General features: G+C 49.9%; 1 protein-coding gene across 3 annotated transcripts in view; it reads right to left on the bottom strand.

The window, feature by feature from the left end:
• Positions 1-26,922, bottom strand: part of trit1 (tRNA isopentenyltransferase 1) — a 77,636-nt gene that overhangs the window by 27,860 nt on the left and 22,854 nt on the right. For 2 of the 3 annotated variants that reach the window (XM_031795022.1, XM_020507147.2), the window contains exons 2-6: positions 15,775-15,915; positions 7,508-7,606; positions 6,917-7,071; positions 1,996-2,138; positions 1,570-1,681 (exon numbers count right to left, since the gene is read on the bottom strand). In XM_031795022.1, coding sequence (XP_031650882.1) covers positions 1,570-1,681; positions 1,996-2,138; positions 6,917-7,071; positions 7,508-7,606; positions 15,775-15,915 — 650 coding nt within the window. Of the gene's footprint in view, positions 1-1,569; positions 1,682-1,995; positions 2,139-6,916; positions 7,072-7,507; positions 7,607-15,774; positions 15,916-17,024; positions 17,126-26,922 lie in introns of all 3 variants that reach the window. The other variant, XM_031795023.1, reaches the window with a different exon arrangement.

Raw genomic sequence — 26,922 nt, 5'->3', positions numbered from 1 at the left:
GAGAGAGAGAAGGAGCGAGAGAGGAGAGAAGGAGCGAGAGAGAGAAGGAGCGAGAGAGAGAAGGAGCGAGAGAGAGGAGCGAGAGAGGAGAGAAGGAGCGAGAGAGGAGAGAAGGAGCGAGAGAGAGGAGAGAAGGAACGAGAGCGAGAAGGAGGGAGAGAGAGGAGAGAAGGAGCGAGAGAGAAGGAGCGAGAGAGGAGAGAGAGGAGGAGATAAGGAGACACTGAACAAGGGGGGTGACAGAGAGAGAGGGAGGAAGTGGTGAACAGTAGTAACATATGATTATAGCAGTATCATTACATATATCATTGTCATCAAGTCCTCCAAAAATAACAAGTGTCACACAGTCTTGAGCTAGACTAGACAACCAGGGGCAGTCTCCATCTCTCTAACCCATCACACACTCTCTGAAACCTCCATCCCTCCCCATCACTCTACATATCACTCCACAGTAGGGGTCAGGCCGGGAGACAGAGAGAGACAGGAGACAGACGGACACAGAGGGTCTCATGGTGCTGCTGGACTGGACAGAGACATGAAGCCTGTTGAGACGTTGTCCCCTGGTCCTGACGACAGACACATTGTTGTGATCGGATTCTATACCCTTCTACATGTAGTGTACACTTGTACACTACCCCTGAAAGATTCAAAAGCATCACCTGGCCCCCGACGACAGAGAGGGAGAGACATGTCTTGCCTGCTACTATGGATGGATTTAAAAGCATTGGATGGGCTAAAGGGAGTTTCTGCCTTATTTCTCCTTCTAAATCATTGATGAGAGTGAACAAGAGCATGCTACAGAAAGAGGGGGAGACAATGTGGTTTCATTGAGTGTCAATCATATGAGCTCAGTTTCCATCTCTAAATGTATTAGCACAACACAGTCTGCATGCCACTGCAGCTCTGACCGGATGCCATTGTGGCTCTACGTTATTGCAGTCCAGTGGTGGTGTGAGTGAGTGCAGCAGCCACACCCTAGAGCTGTGTCAATCTGCTGACTCACACTGGCTCCATAATAGAACTCTCTCTCTCCTCCCTAACTCCCCCCCCTCTCTTCTATCTCCCTGATGTGCATCAGTAGAGGGCAAGAGAGAGAAGAATGGAGGGGATAAGGAGATAGAAAGGAGAGCACATTTGAGGGGAAGTAAAGAAGAGAGATGTAGAGCGAGCGGGTGGGGGGGGGGGGGGGGGGGGTCATTGTACGAGGATTGACCTTGCAGATTGGTGACCGCAGTCAAAGGGGGGAGGTTGCTGAAGGAGGGAGTCAGTGGGTCGAGCAGCATCCTAAGGAAATATGCCATCAATTCCCTGTGACCACACCTCCGACCCCGTGGCAACGCGACCCAGCGTCATCTGACCCCGTGGCAACACGACCCAGTGTCATCCGACCCCGTGGCAACACGACCCAGCGTCATCCGACCCCGTGGCAACACGACCCAGTGTCATCCGACCCCGTGGCAACGCGACCCAGCGTCATCCGACCCTGTGGCAACACGACCCAGTGTCATCCGACCCCGTGGCAACACGACCCAGCGTCATCCGACCCCGTGGCAACACGACCACACCCACCTCTGGTCCTTAATCTTCTGCTGGTTGAATCTCAGGTGGAAATCTCTGAGCTCGTCTATCAGGCCTGTCAACAGCATCTGATCCACACGCCTGTCCAAGCGCTCATCTATGGCTAAAGACAGACAGGGGGAGTCGGTGGTTGTAGGGTAGCTCATCCACATTAGACACATAAAACATATTGGTTTCCTAACCCTGTAAGCAACCCACGTTAATACAGTAACCACAAGCTATGATTTTGGCCACTGTCTTACAAATGCTAACTTATTAGCGTTCATATCCAAAAACCCAATGCAAGTGAATATCCCTTTTCTCTTAGCATATTTTGCACTTTGGTGTCCTGATCATCTGAAAGTAACTTTACTGAGCTAAGAAAACAATATGAGACACGTTGGGGAAAAGAGTAAAGGGGGGGGGGGGTTTCCTTACCCTCCATGTCAGCATGTAACCAGAAGATACAGGGGTCTGGGTACCTCAGTGGCCCCCCCAGCACATCTCCCCCCTCCTGCCCTCTCTGCTCCTCCAACCAATGGCTGTGAGGCACGCCTGTTTCCGCATGCACCTGTAGGCTCCTAGGAGGTGTCAATCAAAACAGGACACGGTGAGAGTCCCGCCCTCTTTCACAGATGAACAACAACATAATTCTTGGTGTGATGGTCGGGGCTGGTGTGATGGTCGGGGCTGGTGTGATGGTCGGGGCTGGTGTGATGGTCGGGGCTGGTGTGATGGTCGGGGCTGGTGTGATGGTCGGGGCTGGTGTGATGGTCGGGGCTGGAGTGATGGTCGGGGCTGGTGTGATGGTCGGGGCTGGTGTGATGGTCGGGGCTGGTGTGATGGTCGGGGCTGGAGTGATGGTCGGGGCTGCTGTGATGGTCGGGGCTGGAGTGATGGTCGGGGCTGGTGTGATGGTCGGGGCTGGTGTGATGGTCGGGGCTGGTGTGATGGTCGGGGCTGGTGTGATGGTCGGGGCTGGTGTGATGGTCGGGGCTGGTGTGATGGTCGGGGCTGGTGTCTACTCTGTCAGATGATGTGATGGGTCGGGGCTGGTGTCTACTCTGTCAGATGATGAGATGGGTCGGGGCTGGTGTCTACTCTGTCAGATGAAGAGATGGGTCGGGGCTGGTGTCTACTCTGTCAGATGATGAGATGGGTCGGGGCTGGTGTCTACTCTGTCAGATGATGAGATGGGTCGGGGCAAATGTGATGGTTGGGGCAAATGTGACGGTTGAGTCTACTCTCAGAGGATGTGATCAGTTGGGGCAGGTGTCTACTCTGTCAGATGATGAGATGGGTCGGGGCTGGTGTCTACTCTGTCAGATGGTGAGATGGGTCGGGGCAAATGTGATGGTTGGGGCAAATGTGACGGTTGAGTCTACTCTCAGATGATGTGATCAGTTGGGGCAGGTGTCTACTCTGTCAGATGATGAGATGGGTCGGGGCTGGTGTCTACTCTGTCAGATGATGAGATGGGTCGGGGCAAATGTGATGGTTGGGGCAAATGTGACGGTTGAGTCTACTCTCAGATGATGTGATCAGTTGGGGCAGGTGTCTACTCTGTCAGATGATGAGATGGGTCGGGGCTGGTGTCTACTCTGTCAGATGATGAGATGGGTCGGGGCAAATGTGATGGTTGGGGCAAATGTGACGGTTGAGTCTACTCTCAGATGATGTGATCAGTTGGGGCAGGTGTCTACTCTGTCAGATGATGAGATGGGTCGGGGCAAATGTGATGGTTGGGGCAAATGTGACGGTTGAGTCTACTCTCAGATGATGTGATCAGTTGGGGCAGGTGTTGATAAGGGAATTTATATATTTAATGTAATGACTAAAGGATTCCAACCTGAAATCATATAATTGTATGAAATGTGTTAGTAGTCATAATTCCATAATATGTGTGACTAGACCGTTGTGTTGCTGTGGAGTGGTGTGAGAGTTGAAAGAACAAAGGACAACAGGAAAGAGGATCCTTCCAAGGTCCCTCTTATCTGGTGAGGAAAGGAACGGCGAGAAACTGCCAAGGCTGGTAGAAAAGTGATAAACCTGTGTGCGTGTGTGTGCGTGCGTGTGTGAGAGCTGTGTGTGTGCGTGCGTGTGTGAGAGCTGTGTGTGTGCGTGCGTGTGTGAGAGCTGTGTGCGTGTGTGAGAGCTGTGTGTGTGTGTGTGTGTGAGAGCTGTGTGTGTGTGTGTGTGTGAGAGCTGTGTGTGTGTGTGTGTGTGAGAGCTGTGTGTGTGTGTGTGTGAGAGAGCTGTGTGTGTGTGTGTGTGTGAGAGAGCTGTGTGTGTGTGTGTGTGTGAGAGAGAGCTGTGTGTGTGTGTGTGTGTGTGTGTGTGGGTGTGGTGTGAGAGCTGTGCGTGGGTGTGGTGTGAGAGCTGTGCGTGGGTGTGGTGTGAGAGCTGTGCGTGGGTGTGGTGTGAGAGCTGTGCGTGGGGTGGTGTAGAGCTTTGCGTGGGTGGTGTGTGAGAGCTGTGCGTGGGTGTGGTGTGAGAGCTGTGCGTTGGGTGTGGGTGTGAGAGCTGTGGTGTGTGTGTGTGAGAGCTGCGCGCGAACAGCGCGAGAGCTGTGTGTGTGAGAGCTGCGCGCGCACAGCTCTCGCGCGCACGTGAGAGCTGCGCGCGCGTGCGTGAGAGCTGCGCGCGCCGTGCGTGAGAGCTGCGCGCGCGTGTGTGAGAGCTGCGCGCGTGTGTGAGAGCTGCGCGCGCGTGTGTGAGAGCTGCGCGCAGCGGTGTGTAGAGCTGCGCGCGCGTGTGTGGAGCTGCGCGCGTCGTGTGTGAGAGCTGCGCGCGCGTGTGTGAGAGCTGCGCTACGCAGCGTGGTGTCGAGACTGCGCGCGCGTGGTGTGAGAAGCTGCGCGCAGCGTGTGTGAGAGCTGCGCGCGCGTGTGTGAGAGCTTGCGCGCGCGTTGCGTGAGAGCTCGCGCGAAGCGTGCGTGAGAGCTGCGCGCGCGTGCGTGAGAGCTGCGCGCGCGTGCGTGAGAGCTGCGCGCGCGTGCGTGAGAGCTGCGCGCGCGTGCGTGAGAGCTGCGCGCGCGTGCGTGAGAGCTGCGCGCGCGTGCGTGTGAGAGCTGCGCACGCGTGCAAGTGAGAGCTGCGCGCGCGTGCGTGTGAGAGCTGCGCGCGCGTGCGTGTGAGAGCTGCGCGCGCGTGTGTGAGAGCTGCGCGCGCGTGTGTGAGAGCTGCGCGCACGTGTGAGAGCTGCGCGCGCGTGTGTGAGAGCTGCGCGCGTGTGTGAGAGCTGCGCGCGTGTGTGAGAGCTGCGCGCGTGTGTGAGAGCTGCGCGCGCGTGTGTGAGAGCTGCGCGCGCGTGTGTGAGAGCTGCGCGCGCGTGTGTGAGAGCTGCGCGCGCGTGTGTGAGAGCTGCGCGCGCGTGTGTGAGAGCTGCGCGCGCGTGTGTGAGAGCTGCGCGCGCGTGTGTGAGAGCTGCGCGCGTGTGTGTGAGAGCTGCGCGCGTGTGTGTGAGAGCTGCGCGCGCGTGTGTGAGAGCTGCGCGCGCGTGTGTGAGAGCTGCGCGCGCGTGTGTGAGAGCTGCGCGCGGCGTGTGTGAGAGCTGCGCGCGCGTGTGTGAGAGCTGCGCGCGTGTGTGAGAGCTGCGCGCGCGTGTGTGAGAGCTGCGCGCGCGTGTGTGAGAGCTGCGCGCGCGTGTGTGAGAGCTGCGCGCGCGTGTGTGAGAGCTGCGCGCGCGTGTGTGAGAGCTGCGCGCGCGTGTGTGAGAGCTGCGCGCGCGTGTGTGAGAGCTGCGCGCGCGTGTGTGAGAGCTGCGCGCGCGTGTGTGAGAGCTGTGTGTGCGCGCGTTGTGAGAGCTGTGTGTGCGCGCGTGTGAGAGCTGTGTGTGCGCGCGTGTGTGTACACAAGTAGAGGGGGTTATAAAGACTACAGAAGCTGAGTCTTGCCTAATTATTATTAAACCCAGGGTCTTACAACCTCGGGGATCGGTCAAAGCTTAAATAATTGATTCGTTATCATCATTGGGATGGAAAATTCTCGTGACAGGCGTCTACTCTCATTAGATGTGATGGATCAGGGCTGGTGTCTACCCTCATTAGATGATGTGATGGGTCAGGTGTCTGCTCTGTGTCATTAGATTATGTGATGTAAGGGGCTGGTGTCTACTCTGCCAGAGGATGTGATGGGTTGGGGCAAATGTGATGGGTCGGGACTGGTGTCTACTCTGCCAGAGGATGTGACGGTTTGGGGCAAATGTGATGGGTCGGGACTGGTGTCTACTCTGCCAGAGGATGTGATGGGTTGGGGCAAATGTGATGGGTCGGGACTGGTGTCTACTCTGCCAGAGGATGTGATGGGTCGGGACTGGTGTCTACTCATTAGATGATGTGATCGGTCGGGGCTGGTGTCTACCCTGTGTCATTAAATGACATGATGGTCAGGCAAGTGTCTATTCCGCTTCATTAGATGATGTGATGGGTCGAGGCAGATGTGATGGGTTAGGGCAAGTATGATGGTTGGGACAGGTGCCTACTCTGACTCATCAGATGATGTGATGGGTTGGGGCAGGCGTGATGTGTTGGGGCTGATGTCTAGTCTGAGTCATCAGATGATGTGATGGGTTGGGGCAGGTGCCTACTCTGTGCCCAGTAAACTCGTCAACCTCTCAGCTCATTGACAGGATGGTGTTTTTATGACACACACACTTACAGAGAGGGGGTACAGTAGGTCAGAACAACCTGTCTAGAACCTGTGAGATTGAGGGTTGGGTCGCAGGGTGCTCCTCCTCTGCTGTGTGTGTGTGTGTGTGTGTGTGTGTGTGTGTGTGTGTGTGTGTGTGTGTGTGTGTGTGTGTGTGTGTGTGTGTGAGAGAGACACTGTTCCTCTACTGACAGGAAATGACAGGAGGAAACAGTTTGTGTCGGGTGAGGTTTGTCTCTTCACAACACACAGTGCACCCAGGCATGAATAAGTGATGTGGAACTGAGTGTCAATAATATACAACCAGTTCCAGCCCACCCGGCTAACGCGCAGTACCAACCCACCCGGCTAACGCGCAGTACCAGCCCACCCGGCTAACGCGCAGTACCAGCCCACCCGGCTAACGCGCAGTACCAGCCACCCGGGCTAACGCGCAGTACCAGCCCACCCGGCTAACGCGCAGTACCAGTCCACCCGGCTAACGCGCAGTACCAGCCCACCCGGCTAACGCGCAGTACCAGCCCACCCGGCTAACGCGCAGTACCAGCCCACCCGGCTAACGCGCAGTACCAGCCCACCCGGGCTAACGCGCAGTACCAGCCCACCCGGCTAACGCGCAGTACCAGCCCACCCGGCTAACGCGCAGTACCAGCCCACCCGGCTAACGCGCAGTACCAGCCCACCCGGCTAACGCGCAGTACCAGCCTACCTGGCGATCTTGCGTGTATCGTGAGGATGTAGCATGGAGGCCATTTCAGGATCAACCTCAGTCAGTCTCCTGTGGAGCTCAGCCCCGCCCAGTTTCTCCAGCTCCGCCTTCCTATCTAGAGACTCGCCTTTCTTCCCCTCTGCTTCATTCTCATGCTGAGAGAGAGAGAGAGAGAGAGAGAGAGAGAGAGAGAGAGAGAGAGAGAGAGAGAGAGAGAGAGAGAGGGGGACAGAAGTAGAGAAGTGAAGAGAGCGAATTAGAATAAAGTGAGTTGACATTAAATTGCATCATCAGGTGCTCTTCACATCATCTTCCCATATTTTGAAGGGAGAAGGAGCGAAATGGTGGGGGAGAAGTCACGGGGAGGTTACTTCTTACCCCTGTATACCCAGTTAGGGGTGAGGGGGGGTGAGGAGTGTGGCTCTTACCCCTGTATACCCAGTTAGGGGTGAGGAGTGAGTTAGGGGTGAGGAGTGCGGCTCTTACCCCTGTATACCCAATTAGGGGTGAGGAGTGAGTTAGGGGTGAGTTAGTGGTGAGGGGTGAGTTAGGGGTGAGTTAGTGGTGAGGTGTGAGGAGTGTGGCTCTTACCCCTTCATCCATCAGTACTCTCCACAGCAGTGATTCTATGTAGTAGTTAGTTCCTCCTACTATGACAGGCAGCTTCTCTCTGCTGTACACGTCCTCTATGTGAGCTGGATAAGGAAACACTGACCCTAATAAATAACACACACACTTTAAATAACAATATCATGTTTCTAAAACACTTCATTAGTGTGGGATACTACCACTTGATGTGGGATACTACCACTTGATGTGGGATACTACCACTTGATGTGGGATACTACCACTTGATGTGGGATACTACCACTTGATGTGGGATACTACCACTTGATGTGGATACTACCACTTGATGTGGATACTACCACTTGATGTGGATACTACCACTTGATGTGGATACTACCACTTGATGTGGGATACTACCACTTGATGTGGGATACTACCACTTGATGTGGGATACTACCACTTGATGTGGATACTACCACTTGATGTGGGATACTACCACTTGATGTGGATACTACCACTTGATGTGGATACTACCACTTGATGTGGATACTACCACTTGATGTGGATACTACCACTTGATGTGGATACTACCACTTGATGTGGATACTACCACTTGATGTGGATACTACCACTTGATGTGGATACTACCACTTGATGTGGGATACTACCACTTGATGTGGATACTACCACTTGATGTGGATACTACCACTTGATGTGGGATACTACCACGATAATCCTGAATGAAATCGTGAATCATGGTGAACGTTTTTTTTTTTTTACGCACAAATATCATACCCCCAAGACATGCTAACCTCTCACCATTACAATAACAGGGGAGGTTAGCATTTATATCATACCCCCAAGACATGCTAACCTCTCACCATTACAATAACAGGGGAGGTTAGCATTTTATATCATACCCCCAAGACATGCTAACCTCTCACCATTACAATAACAGGGGAGGTTAGCATTTTATATCATACCCAAAGACATGCTAACCTCTCACCATTACAATAACAGGGGAGGTTAGCATTTTATATCATACCCCCAAGACATGCTAACCTCTCACCATTACAATAACAGGGGAGGTTAGCATTTAATATCATACCCCCAAGACATGCTAACCTCTCACCATTACAATAACAGGGGAGGTTAGCATTTAATATCATACCCCCAAGACATGCTAACCTCTCACCATTACAATAACAGGGGAGGTTAGCATTTAATATCATACCCCCAAGACATGCTAACCTCTCACCATTACAATAACAGGGGAGGTTAGCATTTAATATCATACCCCCAAGACATGCTAACCTCTCACCATTACAATAACAGGGGAGGTTAGCATTTTATATCATACCCCCAAGACATGCTAACCTCTCACCATTACAATAACAGGGGAGGTTAGCATTTTATATCATACCCCCAAGACATGCTAACCTCTCACCATTACAATAACAGGGGAGGTTAGCATTTTATATCATACCCCAAGACATGCTAACCTCTCACCATTACAATAACAGGGGAGGTTAGCATTTAATATCATACCCCCAAGACATGCTAACCTCTCACCATTACAATAACAGGGGAGGTTAGCATTTAATATCATACCCCCAAGACATGCTAACCTCTCACCATTACAATAACAGGGGAGGTTAGCATTTAATATCATACCCCCAAGACATGCTAACCTCTCACCATTACAATAACAGGGGAGGTTAGCATTTAATATCATACCCCCAAGACATGCTAACCTCTCACCATTACAATAACAGGGGAGGTTAGCATTTTATATCATAATCACAAGACATGCTAACTTCTCACCATTACAATAACAGGGGACGTTAGCATTTTGTTTGGGGGATTTATAGGTGCCAGGCACAACGGTTTGAATGTGTCAAGAACTGCAATGCTGCTGTTTATTTTTTTATACCCAACAGTTTCCTGTGTGTATAAAGAATGGTCCACCACCCAAAGAACATCCAGCCAACGTGCCACACCTGTGGGAAGCATTGGAGTCAACATGGGCCAGCATCCCTGTGGAACGCTTGACACTTTGTAGAGCCCATGCCCCGACGAATTCAGGCAGTTCTTACTGATCTTAAAACTGCATTGTTAGGGCCTCCCGAGTGGCGCAGTGGTCTAAAGCATTGCATCGCAGCGCTAGCTGTGCCACTAGAGACTCTGGGTTTGAGTCCAGGCTATGTCGTAGCCGGGCCGCGACCGGGATGACACATGGGGCGGCGCACAATTGGCCCAGCGTCGTCCGGGTTAGGGGAGGGTTTGGCCGGCAGGGATGTCCTTGTCCCATCACACACTAGCGACTCCCTGTGGCGGGCTGGGTGCAATGCACGCTGACACGGTCACCAGGTGTAACGGCGTTTCCTCCGACACATTGGTGCGGCTGGGTTAAGCGGGCATTGTGTCAAGAAGCAGTGCGGCTTGGTTGGGTTTCGGGGGACGCACGGCTCTCGACTTTCACCTCTCTCCCGAGTCCATACAGGAGTTCCAATGATGATGATGAGATGATGAGAATAGACGAATATACCAATTGGATATCACGAAATTTAGGAGAAAACCAAACAATGCAGTTATTTATTTAAGTAAGTGTTTCACTCTAACGTTGTATTCGGTTTGATTATGAAGGCAAACATGTGTTTGGGGGGATATATGAACTGCATTTATGGATTTACAAAGTATACAAGGCAAGTGATCAGAGAGCTGATGATAGGCTCATAGGAAGTCCCTCCCCTCTCTCTCTCTCTCTCTCTAGGGATAATTAGATATCTTGTCTGAGCAGTTAATGCCCATCAGCTATCATCACTCCCCTCCCCCTCGCACACACACACAGACAGTCACCACTCTGAAATCCGTAAGGAGTGAGAGAGAGAGATGGTGAGAAGACGAGATAAAGGAGGGAGAATATGAGCCTGTGGGAGAGAAAGAGACAGATGGATGGAAAGTAGGAGGGCTGAAGAGAAAGGGGGGGAGAAAAAGGGGGGACAGAGAGAAAGGAACAGAGAGCGAAGGAGGGAGGGAGCGAAGGTGGGAGGGAGCGAGGGAAAATCAGGAAATGATGCTAGAGAGATGCAAAGAGAGAGAGAGATGCAGAGAGAAAGAGAGAGAGACGCAGAGAGAGAGAGAGACGCAGAGACGCAGAGAGACAGAGACGCAGAGAGAGACCGAGACGCAGAGAGACCGAGACGCAGAGAGACCGAGACGCAGAGAGACCGAGACGCAGAGAGACCGAGACGCAGAGAGACCGAGACGCAGAGAGACCGAGACGCAGAGAGACCGAGACGCAGAGAGACAGAGACGCAGAGAGACAGAGACGCAGAGAGACAGAGACGCAGAGAGACAGAGACGCAGAGAGACAGAGACGCAGAGAGACAGAGACGCAGAGAGACAGAGACGCAGAGAGACAGAGACGCAGAGAGACAGAGACGCAGAGAGACAGAGACGCAGAGAGACAGAGACGCAGAGAGACAGAGACGCAGAGAGACAGAGACGCAGAGACGCAGAGAGACAGAGACGCAGAGAGACAGAGACGCAGAGAGAAGACGCAGAGAGACAGAGACGCAGAGAGACAGAGACGCAGAGAGACAGAGACGCAGAGAGACAGAGACGCAGAGAGACAGAGACGCAGAGAGACAGAGATGCAGAGAGACAGAGATGCAGAGACAGAGATGCAGAGAGACAGAGAGAGAGATGCAGAGAGACAGAGATGCAGAGAGACAGAGAGAGAGATGCAGAGAGACAGAGAGAGAGATGCAGAGAGACAGAGAGAGAGATGCAGAGAGACAGAGAGAGAGATGCAGAGAGACAGAGAGAGAGATGCAGAGAGACAGAGAGAGAGATGCAGAGAGACAGAGAGAGAGATGCAGAGAGACAGAGAGAGAGATGCAGAGAGACAGAGAGAGAGATGCAGAGAGACAGAGAGAGAGATGCAGAGAGACAGAGAGAGAGATGCAGAGAGACAGAGAGAGAGAGAGACAGAGATGCAGAGAGACAGAGAGACAGAGAGACAGAGAGAGATCCTATGTGAGCAGCATGTTTAACAGAGAGAGAATGGACCGGTCAAGATACTATGTTATTCTCCTCTCAGTCTCATCTCTCTCTCCTTTACTCTCCATTCCTCTACACCTCTTCCATTCCATCATACTAAACATCCAACTTTCTCTCTACATCCATTTTAACTACCCCTCTCTCCATACCTTCTTTCACTCCCTCTATTAGATCTCGCTCCACCCCGTCCGTCTCTCCCTCCCTCCCCCTCTCTCCCCCCGTCCGTCCGTCCGTCTCCCCCCCCCCCCCCCGCCCGTCTCTCCCTTCCCCCCTCCGTCAGTCTCTCCCTCCATCTCTCCCTCCCTCCCCCTCCGTCCCCCCGTCTCTCTCCTCCCCCCCTCCGTCCCCCTCTCGCCTCCCTCCCCCTCCGTCACCCCGTCTCTCTCCCCCCTCTCGCCTCCCTCCTCTCCCTCCGTCCGTCCCCTCTCGCCTGCCTTCCTCCCTCCGTCCCCCGCTCTCCCCCGTCTCTCTCCCCCCGTCTCTCTCCCCCCCGTCTCTCTCCCCCCCTCTGTCCATCTCTCTCCCCCCCTCTGTCCATCCCCCCCCCCCTCTGTCCATCTCTCCCCCCCGTCCCCCTCTCGCCTCCCTCCCCCTCCGTCCCCGTCTCCCCCCCCCCTCCGTCCATCTCTCCCTCCCTCCATCCCCCCCTCGGTCCCCGTCTCTCCCCCCCCTCCGTCCCCCTCTCGCCTCCCTCCCCCTCAGTCCATCTCTCCCTCCGTCCCCCCCTGTCTCCCCCCCCTCCGTCCCCCTCTCGCCTCCCTCTCCCTGTCTCTCCCCCCCCTCTGTCCATCTCTCCCTCAGTCCCCCCCTCGCCTCCCTCCCCCTCTGTCCCCTTGTCTCTCCCCCCCCCCTCTCGCCTCCCTCCCCCTCCGTCCCCCTCTCCCCCCCCCCCCCCTCCGTCCCCCTCTCGCCTCCCTCCCCCTCCGTCCCCCCTCTCGCCTCCCTCCCCCTCCGTCCATCTCTCCCTCCCTCCCTCCCTCCCCCTCGCGCCTCCCTCCGTCCGTCTGATACTATCATTAGTCACTACAGCTGAAGCTACTGTGCTGCACTAGTGTGTATATATAGATATATCTATCTCACATACACACAATCCTCGTTTGCAGCAGAAATCCCCATAAGGACAGAAACAATGAAAATTCATTTTCCACGTCCCCACGAGGACAAAGGCTATTTTAGGCCTACTGAAAATAGTATTTTTTTTTACAAAGAGAATAAAACATATGCTGTGTGTGTGTGTGTGTGTGTGTGTGTGTGTGTGTGTCAAATCAAAACGTTTATTGGTCGATTACAGTTTCGATGTTATTGCAGCGAAAGGCTTATTGTCCAAGCCCCAACAATATCTAGCCCCAACAATATCTAGCCCCAACAATATCTAGCCCCAACAATATCTAACAATATCTAGCCCCAACCATATCCAGCCCCAACCATATCCAGCCCCAACAATATCTAACAATATCTAGCCCCAACAATATCTAACAATATCTAGCCCCAACAATATCCAGCCCCAACAATATCTAGCCCCAACAATATCTAGCCCCAACAATATCCAGCCCCAACAATATCTAGCCCCAACAATATCTAGCCCCAACAATATCTAACAATATCTAGCCCCAACAATATCTAACAATATCTAGCCCCAACAATATCTAGCCCCAACATTATCTAGCCCCAACAATATCTAACAATATCTAGCCCCAACAATATCTAGCCCCAACATTATCTAGCCCCAACAATATCTAACAATATCTAGCCCCAACAATATCTAGCCCCAACAATATCTAGCCCCAACAATATCCAGCCCCAACAATATCCAGCCCCAACAATATCTAGCCCCAACAATATCCAGCCCCAACAATATCCAGCCCCAACAATATCCAGCCCCAACAATATCTAACAATATCTAGCCCCAACAATATCCAGCCCCAACAATATCCAGCCCCAACAATATCCAGCCCCAACAATATCCAGCCCCAACAATATCTAACAATATCTAGCCCCAACAATATCTAACAATATCTAGCCCCAACAATATCTAGCCCCAACAATATCTAACAATATCTAGCCCCAACAATATCTAACAATATCTAGCCCCAACAATATCTAGCCCCAACAATATCCAGCCCCAACAATATCTAGCCCCAACAATATCTAGCCCCAACAATATCTAGCCCCAACAATATCTAACAATATCTAGCCCCAACAATATCTAGCCCCAACCATATCCAGCCCCAACCATATCCAGCCCCAACAATATCCAGCCCCAACAATATCTAACAATATCTAGCCCCAACAAAATCTAGCCCCAACAATATCTAGCCCCAACAATATCTAGCCCCAACATTATCTAGCCCCAACATTATCTAGCCCCAACATTATCTAGCCCCAACATTATCTAGCCCCAACATTATCTAGCCCCAACATTATCTAACAATATCTAGCCCCAACATTATCTAGCCCCCAACATTATCTAGCCCCAACATTATCTAGCCCCAACATTATCTAGCCCCAACATTATCTAGCCCCAACAATATCTAACAATATCTAGCCCCAACAATATCTAGCCCCAACAATATCTAGCCCCAACCATATCCAGCCCCAACATATCTAGCCCCAACAATATCTAACAATATCTAGCCATACAACAGAATAACAATGCAACAAGCCCCAAACAACTAGCCCCAACAATATCTAGCCATACAACAGAATAACAATGCAACAAGCCCCAAACAACTAGCCCCAACAATATCTAGCCCCAACAATATCTAGCCCCAACAATATCTAGCCCCAACAATATCTAGCCCCAACAATATCTAGCCCCAACATTATCTAGCCCCAACATTATCTAGCCCCAACAATATCTAGCCCCAACAATATCTAACAATATCTAGCCCCAACAATATCTAGCCCCAACAATATCCAGCCCCAACAATATCTAGCCCCAACAATATCTAGCCCCAACAATATCTAGCCCCAACATATCTAACAATATCTAGCCCCAACAATATCTAGCCCCAACAATATCTAGCCCCAACAATATCTAGCCCCAACAATATCTAGCCCCAACAATATCTAGCCCCAACAATATCTAGCCCCAACAATATCTAGCCCCAACAATATCCAGCCCCAACAATATCTAGCCATACAACAGAATAACAACGCAACGTAACAAAATGACTTACAACACACATTTAAAATAAACATTTTGAAGAACAAGAAATTAAGACATCAGAACTAATTGAATATAAATAAATGTAAACTGAAACTAAAATATATTATTATAATATAAATATATTGTATATATACTAATATATACAAGCGCAACAATGTCAATGATTGTTACTGAGTTACAGTTCATATCAGGAAATCCGTCAACTTAAATACAAGTATTAGGCCCTAAATCTATGGATTTCACGTGACTGGGAATTCAGATACACTTCTGTTGGCCACAGATGCCTTAAAACAATGTGCCTCGGGATCTCGTCACTACGCATTCAAACTGCTAATCCATAAAATACAATCGTTTCCGTTTGTACCTGCCCCATGCCATAGCCCCACCCCCATGCCATAGCCCCACCCCCATGCCATAGCCCCACCCCCATGCCATAGCCCCACCCCCCATGCCATAGCCCCACCCCCCATGCCATAGCCCCACCCCCCATGCCATAGCCCCACCCCCATGACTCCAAAACATCCACGCCTACCCCTGCTAAACCCGGACTATGCTGGGCCAATTGTGCAGCTCCCTATGGGACGCCCAATCACGGCCAGATGTGATAGAGCCTGGATTCGAACCAGGGACGGTAGTGACGCCTCTTGCACTGAGATGTTGAGTCCATGTGTGTTTTAACTATTTAACTGTACTAGAAGGCTTAAAAAGCCACACAAATTTGAAATATTGGTTATCGGTATTGGTATCGTTTAGCTAGCTGTTGCTAACTAGTTTGTCCTGGGATATAAACATTGGGTTGCTATTTTTCCTGAAATGCACAATCATTACCACCACCAACTGGACTGGAGTGTGGACCTCAGTTCATCTTCCAATCACCCACGTGGGTATGTGCTCCTAAAAACCAATGAGATTGAGGGGCGGGACTGGCAGCGCGTCAAGCGCCACAAATACAACCAAGTTCTATTTTAGCGCCTTGCTACGCAGACGCTCGTTGACGTGCGCGAGCGTTGTGGTCCACATGTCTCACCCATACAGGAAGTACATTCATAAAGGATATGAGAGCCAGGGCCTTGTTCCTGAAGTCTACCACAGTGTAGCTGCTGACCAAGGGATCCACGAAGCTGATCATGTGATGACTGCACTGGGCACGCTCCTCAGCCGTCACCTTATTGGTTATGATGTCCAGCCCACGATACACCTGAGGAAGAGAGAGAGAACCAATCAGATGTCAAGATCGACAAGACAAGGCAGAGAAGTTGTCAGAGACCAATTGAACTGCAATTAAAGCAAAACAATGTAGAGTGAGAAACAGTAGCCAATAACAGAACAGCCACTGAGCTAAGCAGACCCACGGACACTGCCACAGTCGGATAACAGAACAGCCACTGAGCTAAGCAGACCCACGGACACTGTTGGATAACAGAACAGCCACTGAGCTAAGCAGACCCACGGACACTGCCACAGTCAGATAACAGAACAGCCACTGAGCTAAGCAGACCCACGGACACTGCCACAGTCAGATAACAGAACAGCCACTGAGCTAAGCAGACCCACGGACACTGCCACAGTCGGATAACAGAACAGCCACTGAGCTAAGCAGACCCACGGACACTGCCACAGTCAGATAACAGAACAGCCACTGAGCTAAGCAGACCCACGGACACTGCCACAGTCGGATAACAGAACAGCCACTGAGCTAAGCAGACCCACGGACACTGCCACAGTCGGATATCAGAACAGCCACTGAGCTAAGCAGACCCACAGACACTGCCAGTCGGATAACAGAACAGCCACTGAGCTAAGCAGACCCACGGACACTACCACCATTGGATATTAGAATGTGACAACTGAGTGTCAACGTCTCGGAGGAGTCTCTCTAACCTCAATGCTAAGATGCTCCTAAATGGTCTCATGTACTGTAGTCTCTCTTTTCAGGCTCCCTACACATTCATGTACTGTAGTCTCTTCAGGCTCCCTACATTTAGCCTAAATTTAGTGAGGGGGGGGGGCATTGACATTACAGAAGGCAGGCACACCATCAGTAATGAGAACATAACGCTCCCTAAAATTACCAGACAGTGTACCACTTCCTCTCACACACACACACAAAGTGAAGGAACGATCAACGTGTTCTCCTAGTTGTCAGTGCGTGTACCCATCTACCTCTGTGCCTGTCAGCGTAACAGAAAACGCAGTCCGCTTGGGGGGGGGGGTATACTCCTTTAAAACATACGTGGTGTCAAACTCATTCCACGGTTTCTTACTTTCAATTAAGACCTAGATAAGCAGGTGAGGCAAGTTCCTTACTAATTAGTGACCTCATCAACCAGGTAAAAGGGAGGAGTGATAACAAGCAGACAGGATCCTCCGTGGAGTTGGACACGTGTTCTGAGGAATGTTCCGCGGATCTAAGAGGATGGGATAGATATCAAAACATTTATATCAGAAATGAAGAGATAACACGGCTGAACGGATAGATAAAAAGAGACAGACATTAACGAAAAGGCTAATCGAAACTCTAATTAGTACAAAAAGGATTGTAACAGACGGTGCTTAATCTGTGCTTGGCAGGGTAATCGTCACACCCTGCTAGGAGATGAGACATAGGAGAGAAAGCAGTGGAGAAGGACCTCGGCGTTACTCTGGACCCTGATCTCTCTTTTGAAGAACATATCAAGACCATTTCAAGGACAGCTTTTTTCCATCTACGTAACATTGCAAAAATCAGAAACTTTTTGTCCAAAAATGATGCAGAAAAATGTATCCATGCTTTTGTCACTTCTAGGTTAGACTACTGCAATGCTCTACTTTCCAGCTACCCGGAAAAAGCACTAAATAAACTTCAGTTGGTGCTAAATACGGCTGCTAGAATCCTGACTAGAACCCAACAATGTGATCATATTACTCCAGTGCTAGCCTCTCCGCACTGGCTTCCTGTCAAGGCAAGGGCTGATTTCAAGGTTTTACTGCTAACCTACAAAGCATTACATGGGCTTGCTCCTACCTATCGCTCTGATTTGGTCCTGCCGTACATACCTACACGTACGCTACGGTCACAAGACGCAGGCCTCCTAATTGTCCCTAGAATTTCTAAGCAAACAGCTGGAGGCAGGGCTTTCTCCTATAGAGCTCCATTTTTATGGAATGGTCTGCCTACCCATGTCAGAGACGCAAACTCGGTCTCAACCTTTAAGTCTTTACTGAAGACTCATCTCTTCAGTGGTCATATGATTGTGTGTAGTCTGGCCCAGGAGTGGGAAGGTGGACGGAAAGGCTCTGGAGCAACGAACCGCCCTTGCTGTCTCTGCCTGGCCGGTTCCCCTCTTTCCATTGGGATTCTCTGCCTCTAACCCTATTACAGGGGCTGAGTCACTGGCTTACTAGGGCTCTTTCATACCGTCCCTAGGAGGGGTGCGTCACTTGAGTCACTGATGTGGTCTTCCTGTCTGGGTTGGCGCCCCCCCTTGGGTTGTGCCATGGCGGAGATCTTTGTGGGCTATACTCGGCCTTGTCTCAGGATGGTAAGTTGGTGGTTGAAGATATCCCTCTAGTGGTGTGGGGGCTGAGCTTTGGCAAAGTGGGTGGGGTTATATCCTTCCTGTTTGGCCCTGTCCGGGGGTATCATCGGATAGGGCCACAGTGTCTCCTGACTCCTCCCGTCTCAGCCTCCAGTATTTATGCTGCAGTAGTTTGTGTCGGGGGGCTAGGGACAGTTTGTTATATCTGGAGTACTTCTCCTGTCCTATCCGATGTCCTGTGTGAATTTAAGTATGCTCTCTCGAATTCTCTCTTTCTTTCTCTCGGAGGACCTGAGCCCTAGGACCATGCCTCAGGACTACCTGACATGATGACAGAGAAGAGGAGTGAGACAGGAGGAGACAGAAGAGGAGAGAAAAGAATGGAGGAAGTGGAGACCGAGGACACGAGAACCCAACGGAAAGCGAAAAGGAGTGAGTGAATAGTAGTGGAGACAGAGGAGAGACAGTAGACATGACAGGGGAGTGGATAGAGAGGAGACAGAAGAGGAGAGGAGACCGGGCGAGAGGGGGGGCGAGTGTCAGGGTAATGTGGCTCTAATTCGGCTCTAATTCGGAGTCGCGATCCTCAATGGCTCCTGAGAGGGGTTTGGTCCTCAAAGCAGGGAGAGCACACACACACACACACACAGCTCGAGCTATTCAAAAGAGCTCGTACCAGCCTCCTCCAGACACGCGCCAACCCTCTCACTCTTTGGGCACATTCATCTTCTCTCTCTACTTCCCAGTCGTGTCCCTTTAGCTTTCCCCTCCATTTCTCTGACTGTTTCTCTCCCCTCCCTCCCTCCCTCCATTCCTCCCCTCCGACTGTTTCTCTCCCCTCCCTCCCTCCCTCCCTCCCCTTCGACTGTTTCTCTCCCCTCCCTCCCTCCCTCCATTCCTCCCCTTCGACTGTTTCTCTCCCCTCCCTCCCTCCCTCCCTCCATTCCTCCCCTCCCTCCCTCCCTCCATTGCTCCCCTCCTCCTCGACTGTTTCTCTCACCTCCCTCCCTCCCTCCCTCCATTAATTAATTCATTCATTCATTCATTCATCTCCTCCGCCTTGACTGTTTCTCTCCCCTCCCTCCCTCCATTCCTCCGCAACTGTTTCCCATCTCTCCGGCCAGTCTACTGTATCCATCACAGGTTAGCTTTTCTCATCATGAATCTTGTTCTGGAGGCAGCTCTGCAGAGTGATCATGAGCTAGCACAACCACAAAGCTATCAGAAATCATTCAGTTCTGCCTCCAGGACAAGATTGTTACCAATCCCACAAGGTATATATACACACACACACACACACACACACACACGACACCAAACACCCAGAAAAGGCTACTCTCCTCGCTGGTTATCTTCACAAATAATCCTGATAGGTATCAGGTCTGGTGTTTTCTGTAATGACCTTAGTGATCACTGTTTTACAGCCTGTGTTCGTAATGGCTGCTCAGTGAAACGACCTGTCGTGATTTGTCATAGACGCTTGCTAAAAAAAATGTTATAGAATCGGCTTGATCCCCTCTGTCGAGGACTCTTGGACCTTCTTTTTAGATATTTTTAGTGGTATTGTTAACAAACACACCCCCATAAAGAAAATGGGAATTAAAAACAGGTTCAGCCCCTGGTTCAACCGTGATCTTGTAGAGTTACTCCACCTCAAGAATTGCATTTGGCGAAAGGCTCGGCACACACACACACACACTCAGGTTGACTGGCTATCGTTCAGGCAAATGAGAAATTAAGTGTACTCAGGCTAATCTGGAAGGCCCAAGCTAGTTACTTTAAGAAGCAGTTGTCTCTTTATGGGTCTAACCCCAAGAAGTTCTGGAAAACAGTTAAAGACCTGGAGAATAAACCCTCCTCACACATGTCCCTTAATGTTGATGTGGTTGTTACTGACAAGAAGCACATGGCTGAGCTCTTTAAATCAACCCTTCATTAAGTCAGGATTCCCATTTGACTCATCCATGTCTCCTTGCCCGTCCAACATTTCCTCATCAACCACCCCGTCGAATGAGACTATCCCTGATGCTCCTCCCTCTTTTACCCCTGCCCCGCTACAAAGTTTCTCCCTGCAGGCGGTCACTGAGTCAGAGGTGCTAAAGCAGCTCCTTAAACTTGACCCAATAAAAACCATCTGTGTCAGATGGTTTAGACCCTTTCTTCTTTAAGGTTGCTGACCCGATCATCGCCAAGCCTTTCTCCTTCCTGGGGAGCTTCCCAGTGCTTGGAAGGCAGCCACGGTTCATCCTTTATTTAAAGGGGAGATCAAGCTGATCCTAACTGTTACAGGTCTATTTCTATTTTGCCCTGTTTATCAAAAGTGTTTGAAAAACTTGACAATAATCAAATGACCGGCTTTCTTGATGTCTATAGTATTCTCTCTGGTAATAAATCTGGTTCCCGCTCAGGTTATGGATGTGTAACCTTGATTCTAAGCAATGTTGTCCTTTCTTGTGGGCCAGCTAAAGACTATTAGTGTCTGAGGGGTTGGAGTGGTTTGCTAACTACCTCTCTCAAAGAGTGCAGTGTATAAAGTCATAAAATCTGCTGTCTCAGCCACTGCCTGTCACCAAGGGAGTACCCCAAGGCTCAATCCTAGGCCCCACGCTCATCTCAATTTACATCAACATAGCTGCCTACTGCCTGAGCTATCTCATCCATTTACATGCAGATACAGTCTTATACTCAGCTGGCCCCTCCCCAGATGTTGTGTTAAACTCTCTACAACAAAGCTTTTTTAGTGTCCAACAAGCTCTCTACCCTTAACCTTGTCCTGAACACCTCCATAACAAAGGTGATGTGGTTTGGTAAGAAGAATGCCCCTCTCCCTACAGGTGTGATTACTACCTCTAAGGGTTTAGAGCTTGAGGTAGTCACCTCATACAAGTACTTGGGAGTATGGCTAGACGGTACACTGTCCTTCTCTCAGCACATATCAAAGCTGCAGGTTAAAGTTAAATCTAGACTTGGTTTCCTGTATCGTAATCGCTCCTCTTTCACCAAACGAACCCTGATTCAGATGACCCTCCTACCCATGCTAGATTACGGAGAAGTCATTTATAGATTGGCGGGTAGATGATGTTCTTTACCATTCAGCCATCAGATTTTCCACCAATGCTCCTTATATATCACTGCACCCCATACTGTTTTTTAAATTTTATTTCACCTTTATTTAACCAGGAATTTATATATATATGGTTAGACTCCCCCCACGCCATAGACTCCCCCCACCCCCCCCCACGCCATAGACTCCCCCCACGCCAAAGACTCCCCCCACCCCATAGACTCCCCACACCCCCCACGCCATAGACTCCCCACACTCCCCACGCCAGACTCCCCACGCCATAGACTCCCCACACCATAGACTCCCCACACCCCCCATGCCATAGACTCCCCACACCATAGACTCCCCACGCCATAGACTCCCCACACCCCCCACCCCATAGACTCCCCCCACCCCATAGACTCCCCACACCCCATAGACTCCCCACACCCCCCACGCCATAGACTCCCCACGCCATAGACTCCCCACACCATAGACTCCCCACACCATAGACTCCCCACACGCCATAGACTCCCCACACCCCCCATGCCATAGACTCCCCACACCATAGACTCCCCACGCCATAGACTCCCCACACCCCCCACCCCATAGACTCCCCCCACCCCATAGACTCCCCCCACCCCATAGACTCCCCACACCCCATAGACTCCCCACACCCCATAGACTCCCCACACCCCATAGACTCCCCACACCCCATAGACTCCCCACACGCCATAGACTCCCCACACCATAGACTCCCCACACTCCCCACGCCATAGACTCCCCACGCCATAGACTCCCCACACTCCCCACGCCATAGACTCCCCACGCCATAGACTCCCCACACTCCCCACACCATAGACGCCCCATGCCATAGACTCCCCACGCCCCCCACGCCATAGACTCCCCACACGCCATAGACTCCCCACACGCCATAGACTCCCCACACCATAGACTCACCACACCATAGACTCACCACACTCCCCACACCATAGACTCACCACACCATAGACTCCCCACACCATAGACCCCCCCCCCCCCCAACCCCCACACCATAGACTCCTATATTTATGTCGATTGTTGGGCTCATTTGCAATTACTATCACGGTCTTCGTAAGACTCGTTTGTATTTATGTAAAATGCGCATGGGGTCATTGCATATACTCAAATGCAACACAGAAGATAGTGTGTGTGTGTTTGAATAATTATAAATGTACCACCACCAATAATATATTTGCTATTCCCTTGTTTACAGAGTGTGTGTGCAGCAGGCAAACCCAGTAAAGCTACTGGTCCCCCCCTCATCTACAGTTGTGACAGACACTCCAGTAAGAGTTTAGAAAGGCAGGCTGCTTATGGACCCACATCAAAACAAGCTCCAGACAATGAAGACCAGGTCTGAAAAACCACAGAAAACGTAACAAACACGACCAAGGCTTTTGAACAGGTCCCAGATCTGTGGCTTTGGCTGCTTCGACCTTCATTTGAACCTGGCCATCTCAAAGGCTCTGAAAAATTCAGAGAGTTGACACAGCAGTCAAGGCTTGCCGTCATCTGGTCCAAGGCTTCTCACGGAGCTGGAAGAGAAGGAGAGGACGGAGAGAAAAAGCAAGCTGCCCTCAACATTGCCACAGAAGGCTCTGATCCATGAGGATGTGGTGACCCGGTGAAAAGACAAGATGCTTGAGTGTTTAATCAGAGAACAGCAGCCAGTCTGTGTGACACTGGCTGGAGAACAAGGAACGTGGAATCTGATGCCCAAATGATGTCGACATAAGTGTCATGGAGCAACTGTGCCAGCTCCTTGAACCTCTGAGCATTTCTAGCATACTTTTAAAATACCTTGACAATACTGACAACCGTGATCATTTTGGTCACTGTCATCAGGATATGAAATGTTCATACCATTCCATCTCTAGAATGTACCATGTTTTGAGCTGCTACCATGTTGTGTTGTTACCGTGATGCTGTCTTGGGTCTCTTTATGTAGTGCCGTCTCTCTTCATGTAGTGCCGTCTCTCTTCATGTAGTGCCGTCTCTCTTCATGTAGTGCCGTCTCTCTTCATGTAGTGCCGTCTCTCTTCATGTAGTGCCGTCTCTCTTCATGTAGTGCCGTCTCTCTTCATGTAGTGCCGTCTCTCTTCATGTAGTGCCGTCTCTCTTCATGTAGTGTCGTCTCTCTTCATGTAGTGTCGTCTCTCTTCATGTAGTGTCGTCTCTCTTCATGTAGTGTCGTCTCTCTTCATGTAGTGTCGTCTCTCTTCATGTAGTGTCGTCTCTCTTCATGTAGTGTCGTCTCTCTTCATGTAGTGTCGTCTCTCTTCATGTAGTGTCGTCTCTCTTCATGTAGTGTCGTCTCTCTTCATGTAGTGTCGTCTCTCTTCATGTAGTGTCGTCTCTCTTCATGTAGTGTCGTCTCTCTTCATGTAGTGTCGTCTCTCTTCATGTAGTGGTGTTACCATGGTGTCGCCTCTCTCTATGTAGTGCAGTCTCTCTCTATGTAGCGCTGTCTCTCTCTATGTAGCGCTGCCTCTCTCTCTATGTAGGGCTGCCTCTCTCTCTATGTAGGGCTGCCTCTCTCTATGTAGCGCTGTCTCTCTCTATGTAGCGCTGTCTCTCTCTATGTAGCGCTGTCTCTCTCTATGTAGCGCTGTCTCTCTCTATGTAGCGCTGTCTCTCTCTATGTAGCGCTGTCTCTCTCTATGTAGCGCTGTCTCTCTCTATGTAGTGCAGTCTCTCTCTATGTAGCGCTGTCTCTCTCTATGTAGCGCTGCCTCTCTCTCTATGTAGGGCTGCCTCTCTCTCTATGTAGGGCTGCCTCTCTCTCTATGTAGGGCTGCCTCTCTCTCTATGTAGGGCTGCCTCTCTCTATGTAGCGCTGTCTCTCTCTATGTAGCGCTGTCTCTCTCTATGTAGCGCTGTCTCTCTCTATGTAGCGCTGTCTCTCTCTATGTAGCGCTGTCTCTCTCTATGTAGCGCTGTCTCTCTCTATGTAGCGCTGTCTCTCTCTATGTAGCGCTGTCTCTCTCTATGTAGCGCTGTCTCTCTCTATGTAGCGCTGCCTCTCTCTATGTAGTGTTGTTACCATGGTGTTGTCTCTCTCGATGTAGTGTCGTCTCTCTCTATGTAGTGTCGTCTCTCTCGATGTAGTGTCGTCTCTCTCTATGTAGTGTCGTCTCTCTCTATGTAGTGTCGTCTCTCTCTATGTAGTGCCGTCTCTCTCTATGTAGTGCCGTCTCTCTCTATGTAGTGCCGTCTCTCTCTATGTAGTGCCGTCTCTCTTTATGTTGTGTTGTTACCATGGTGTTGTCTCTCTCTATGTAGTGTCGTCTCTCTCTATGTAGTGTCGTCTCTCTCTATGTAGTGTCGTCTCTCTCTATGTAGTGCCGTCTCTCTCTATGTAGTGCCGTCTCTCTCTATGTAGTGCCGTCTCTATGTAGTGCCGTCTCTATGTAGTGCCGTCTCTATGTAGTGCCGTCTCTATGTAGTGCCGTCTCTCTTTATGTAGTGTTGTTACCATGGTGTTGTCTCTCTCTATGTAGTGCCGTCTCTCTTTATGTAGTGTTGTTACCATGGTGTTGTCTCTCTTTATGTAGTGTTGTTACCATGGTGTTGTCTCTCTCTATGTAGTGCCGTCTCTATGTAGTGCCGTCTCTCTTTATGTAGTGTTGTTACCATGGTGCCGTCTCTCTTTATGTAGTGTTGTTACCATGGTGCCGTCTCTCTCTATGTAGTGTTGTTACCATGGTGCCGTCTCTCTCTATGTAGTGTTGTTACCATGGTGTTGTCTCTCTCTATGTAGTGTTGTTACCATGGTGTTGTCTCTCTCTATGTAGTGTTGTTACCATGGTGTTGTCTCTCTCTATGTAGTGTTGTTACCATGGTGTTGTCTCTCTCTATGTAGTGTTGTTACCATGGTGTTGTCTCTCTCTATGTAGTGTTGTTACCATGGTGTTGTCTCTCTCTATGTAGTGTTGTTACCATGGTGTTGTCTCTCTCTATGTAGTGTTGTTACCATGGTGCCGTCTCTCTTTATGTAGTGTTGTTACCATGGTGTTGTCTCTCTCTATGTAGTGTTGTTACCATGGTGTTGTCTCTCTCTATGTAGTGTTGTTACCATGGTGTTGTCTCTCTCTATGTAGTGTTGTTACCATGGTGTTGTCTCTCTCTATGTAGTGTTGTTACCATGGTGTTGTCTCTCTCTATGTAGTGTTGTTACCATGGTGTTGTCTCTCTCTATGTAGTGTTGTTACCATGGTGTTGTCTCTCTCTATGTAGTGTTGTTACCATGGTGTTGTCTCTCTCTATGTAGTGTTGTTACCATGGTGTTGTCTCTCTCTATGTAGTGTTGTTACCATGGTGTTGTCTCTCTCTATGTAGTGTTGTTACCATGGTGTTGTCTCTCTCTATGTAGTGTTGTTACCATGGTGTTGTCTCTCTCTATGTAGTGTTGTTACCATGGTGTTGTCTCTCTCTATGTAGTGTTGTTACCATGGTGTTGTCTCTCTCTATGTAGTGTTGTTACCATGGTGTTGTCTCTCTTCTTGTGTGTTTTGTCTTATATTTGATTTATACATTTTTGGACCCACGCCCCCACAGGAGTCATTCTGGTAGGACGTCAAAAGGTTTTATTTTATATATATATATACACATACACTCTAACTATATATATATATATATATATATATATATATATATATATATATATATATATATATATATATATATATATATATATATATATATATATATATATATATATATATATATATATATATATATATATATATATATATATATATATATATATATATATATATATATATATATATATATATATATATATATATATATATATATGACTCATCCCAATAAACATGAACCTGCTTTTCCACCCAGCTCTCTCCTTAATTTGAACTAGTCTAGTCTGTTCTATTGTATTCTATTCTATGCAGTGGTGGGTTTGTGTCTTCAGCTACTGAATAAGACCAGCCTAATCCCCAACAGCTGCCTGTGTGTGTGTGTATGTGTGTGTGGTGTGGTGTGGTGTGTGCGTTCAAGTCCTTCTGATTGAATCTCTATTAAATGAGGACAACTAGTCCCAGGAGAGCAGGCCAATAAGACAGGGAGAAGGAGAGGAAGAACGAGGGAAAGGTTGTAAGTAGACCGAGCAGGGATCTATTAGTGGTGCGTTTGACATATTTGAGATAACAGATTGGGCTCCTTAACAAAATAAAGCCCTCACCACTATCATTTATTTCTCTATTTCACTTGTCTTGTTATGTTTTGATAGGATGATCCTCTCATAGGCAAATAGGGTTTTTTGGCGGGAAAGAGGAGACAGCATTGGAACACTGGTTTAAGGGACAGTCCTAATTCCTTACTTGGACAAGGACAATTGGCAGTTGGAAGGTATGCTTTAGGATACTGATATGATAGTATCAGGGACAACAGTCCCAGGGGGGGCAGACACATGGAAGACAACTTCGAGACGTCTACAGTATGTTTAACATACTTTTGTGTATATACAGTGTATGTAAACACCACTTCAAATGAGTGGATTCGGCTATTTCAGCCACACCTGTTGCGGAAAGGTGTATAAAATTGAGCACACAGCCATGCAATCTCCATAAACAAACACTGG

This window comes from Oncorhynchus kisutch, linkage group LG17, assembly GCF_002021735.2.
Source record: "Oncorhynchus kisutch isolate 150728-3 linkage group LG17, Okis_V2, whole genome shotgun sequence".
In the NCBI taxonomy this organism is placed as follows: domain Eukaryota; kingdom Metazoa; phylum Chordata; class Actinopteri; order Salmoniformes; family Salmonidae; genus Oncorhynchus; species Oncorhynchus kisutch.
Note: the sequence above shows the minus strand (reverse complement) of the source record. Positions and strands in the feature narration are given on the sequence as shown.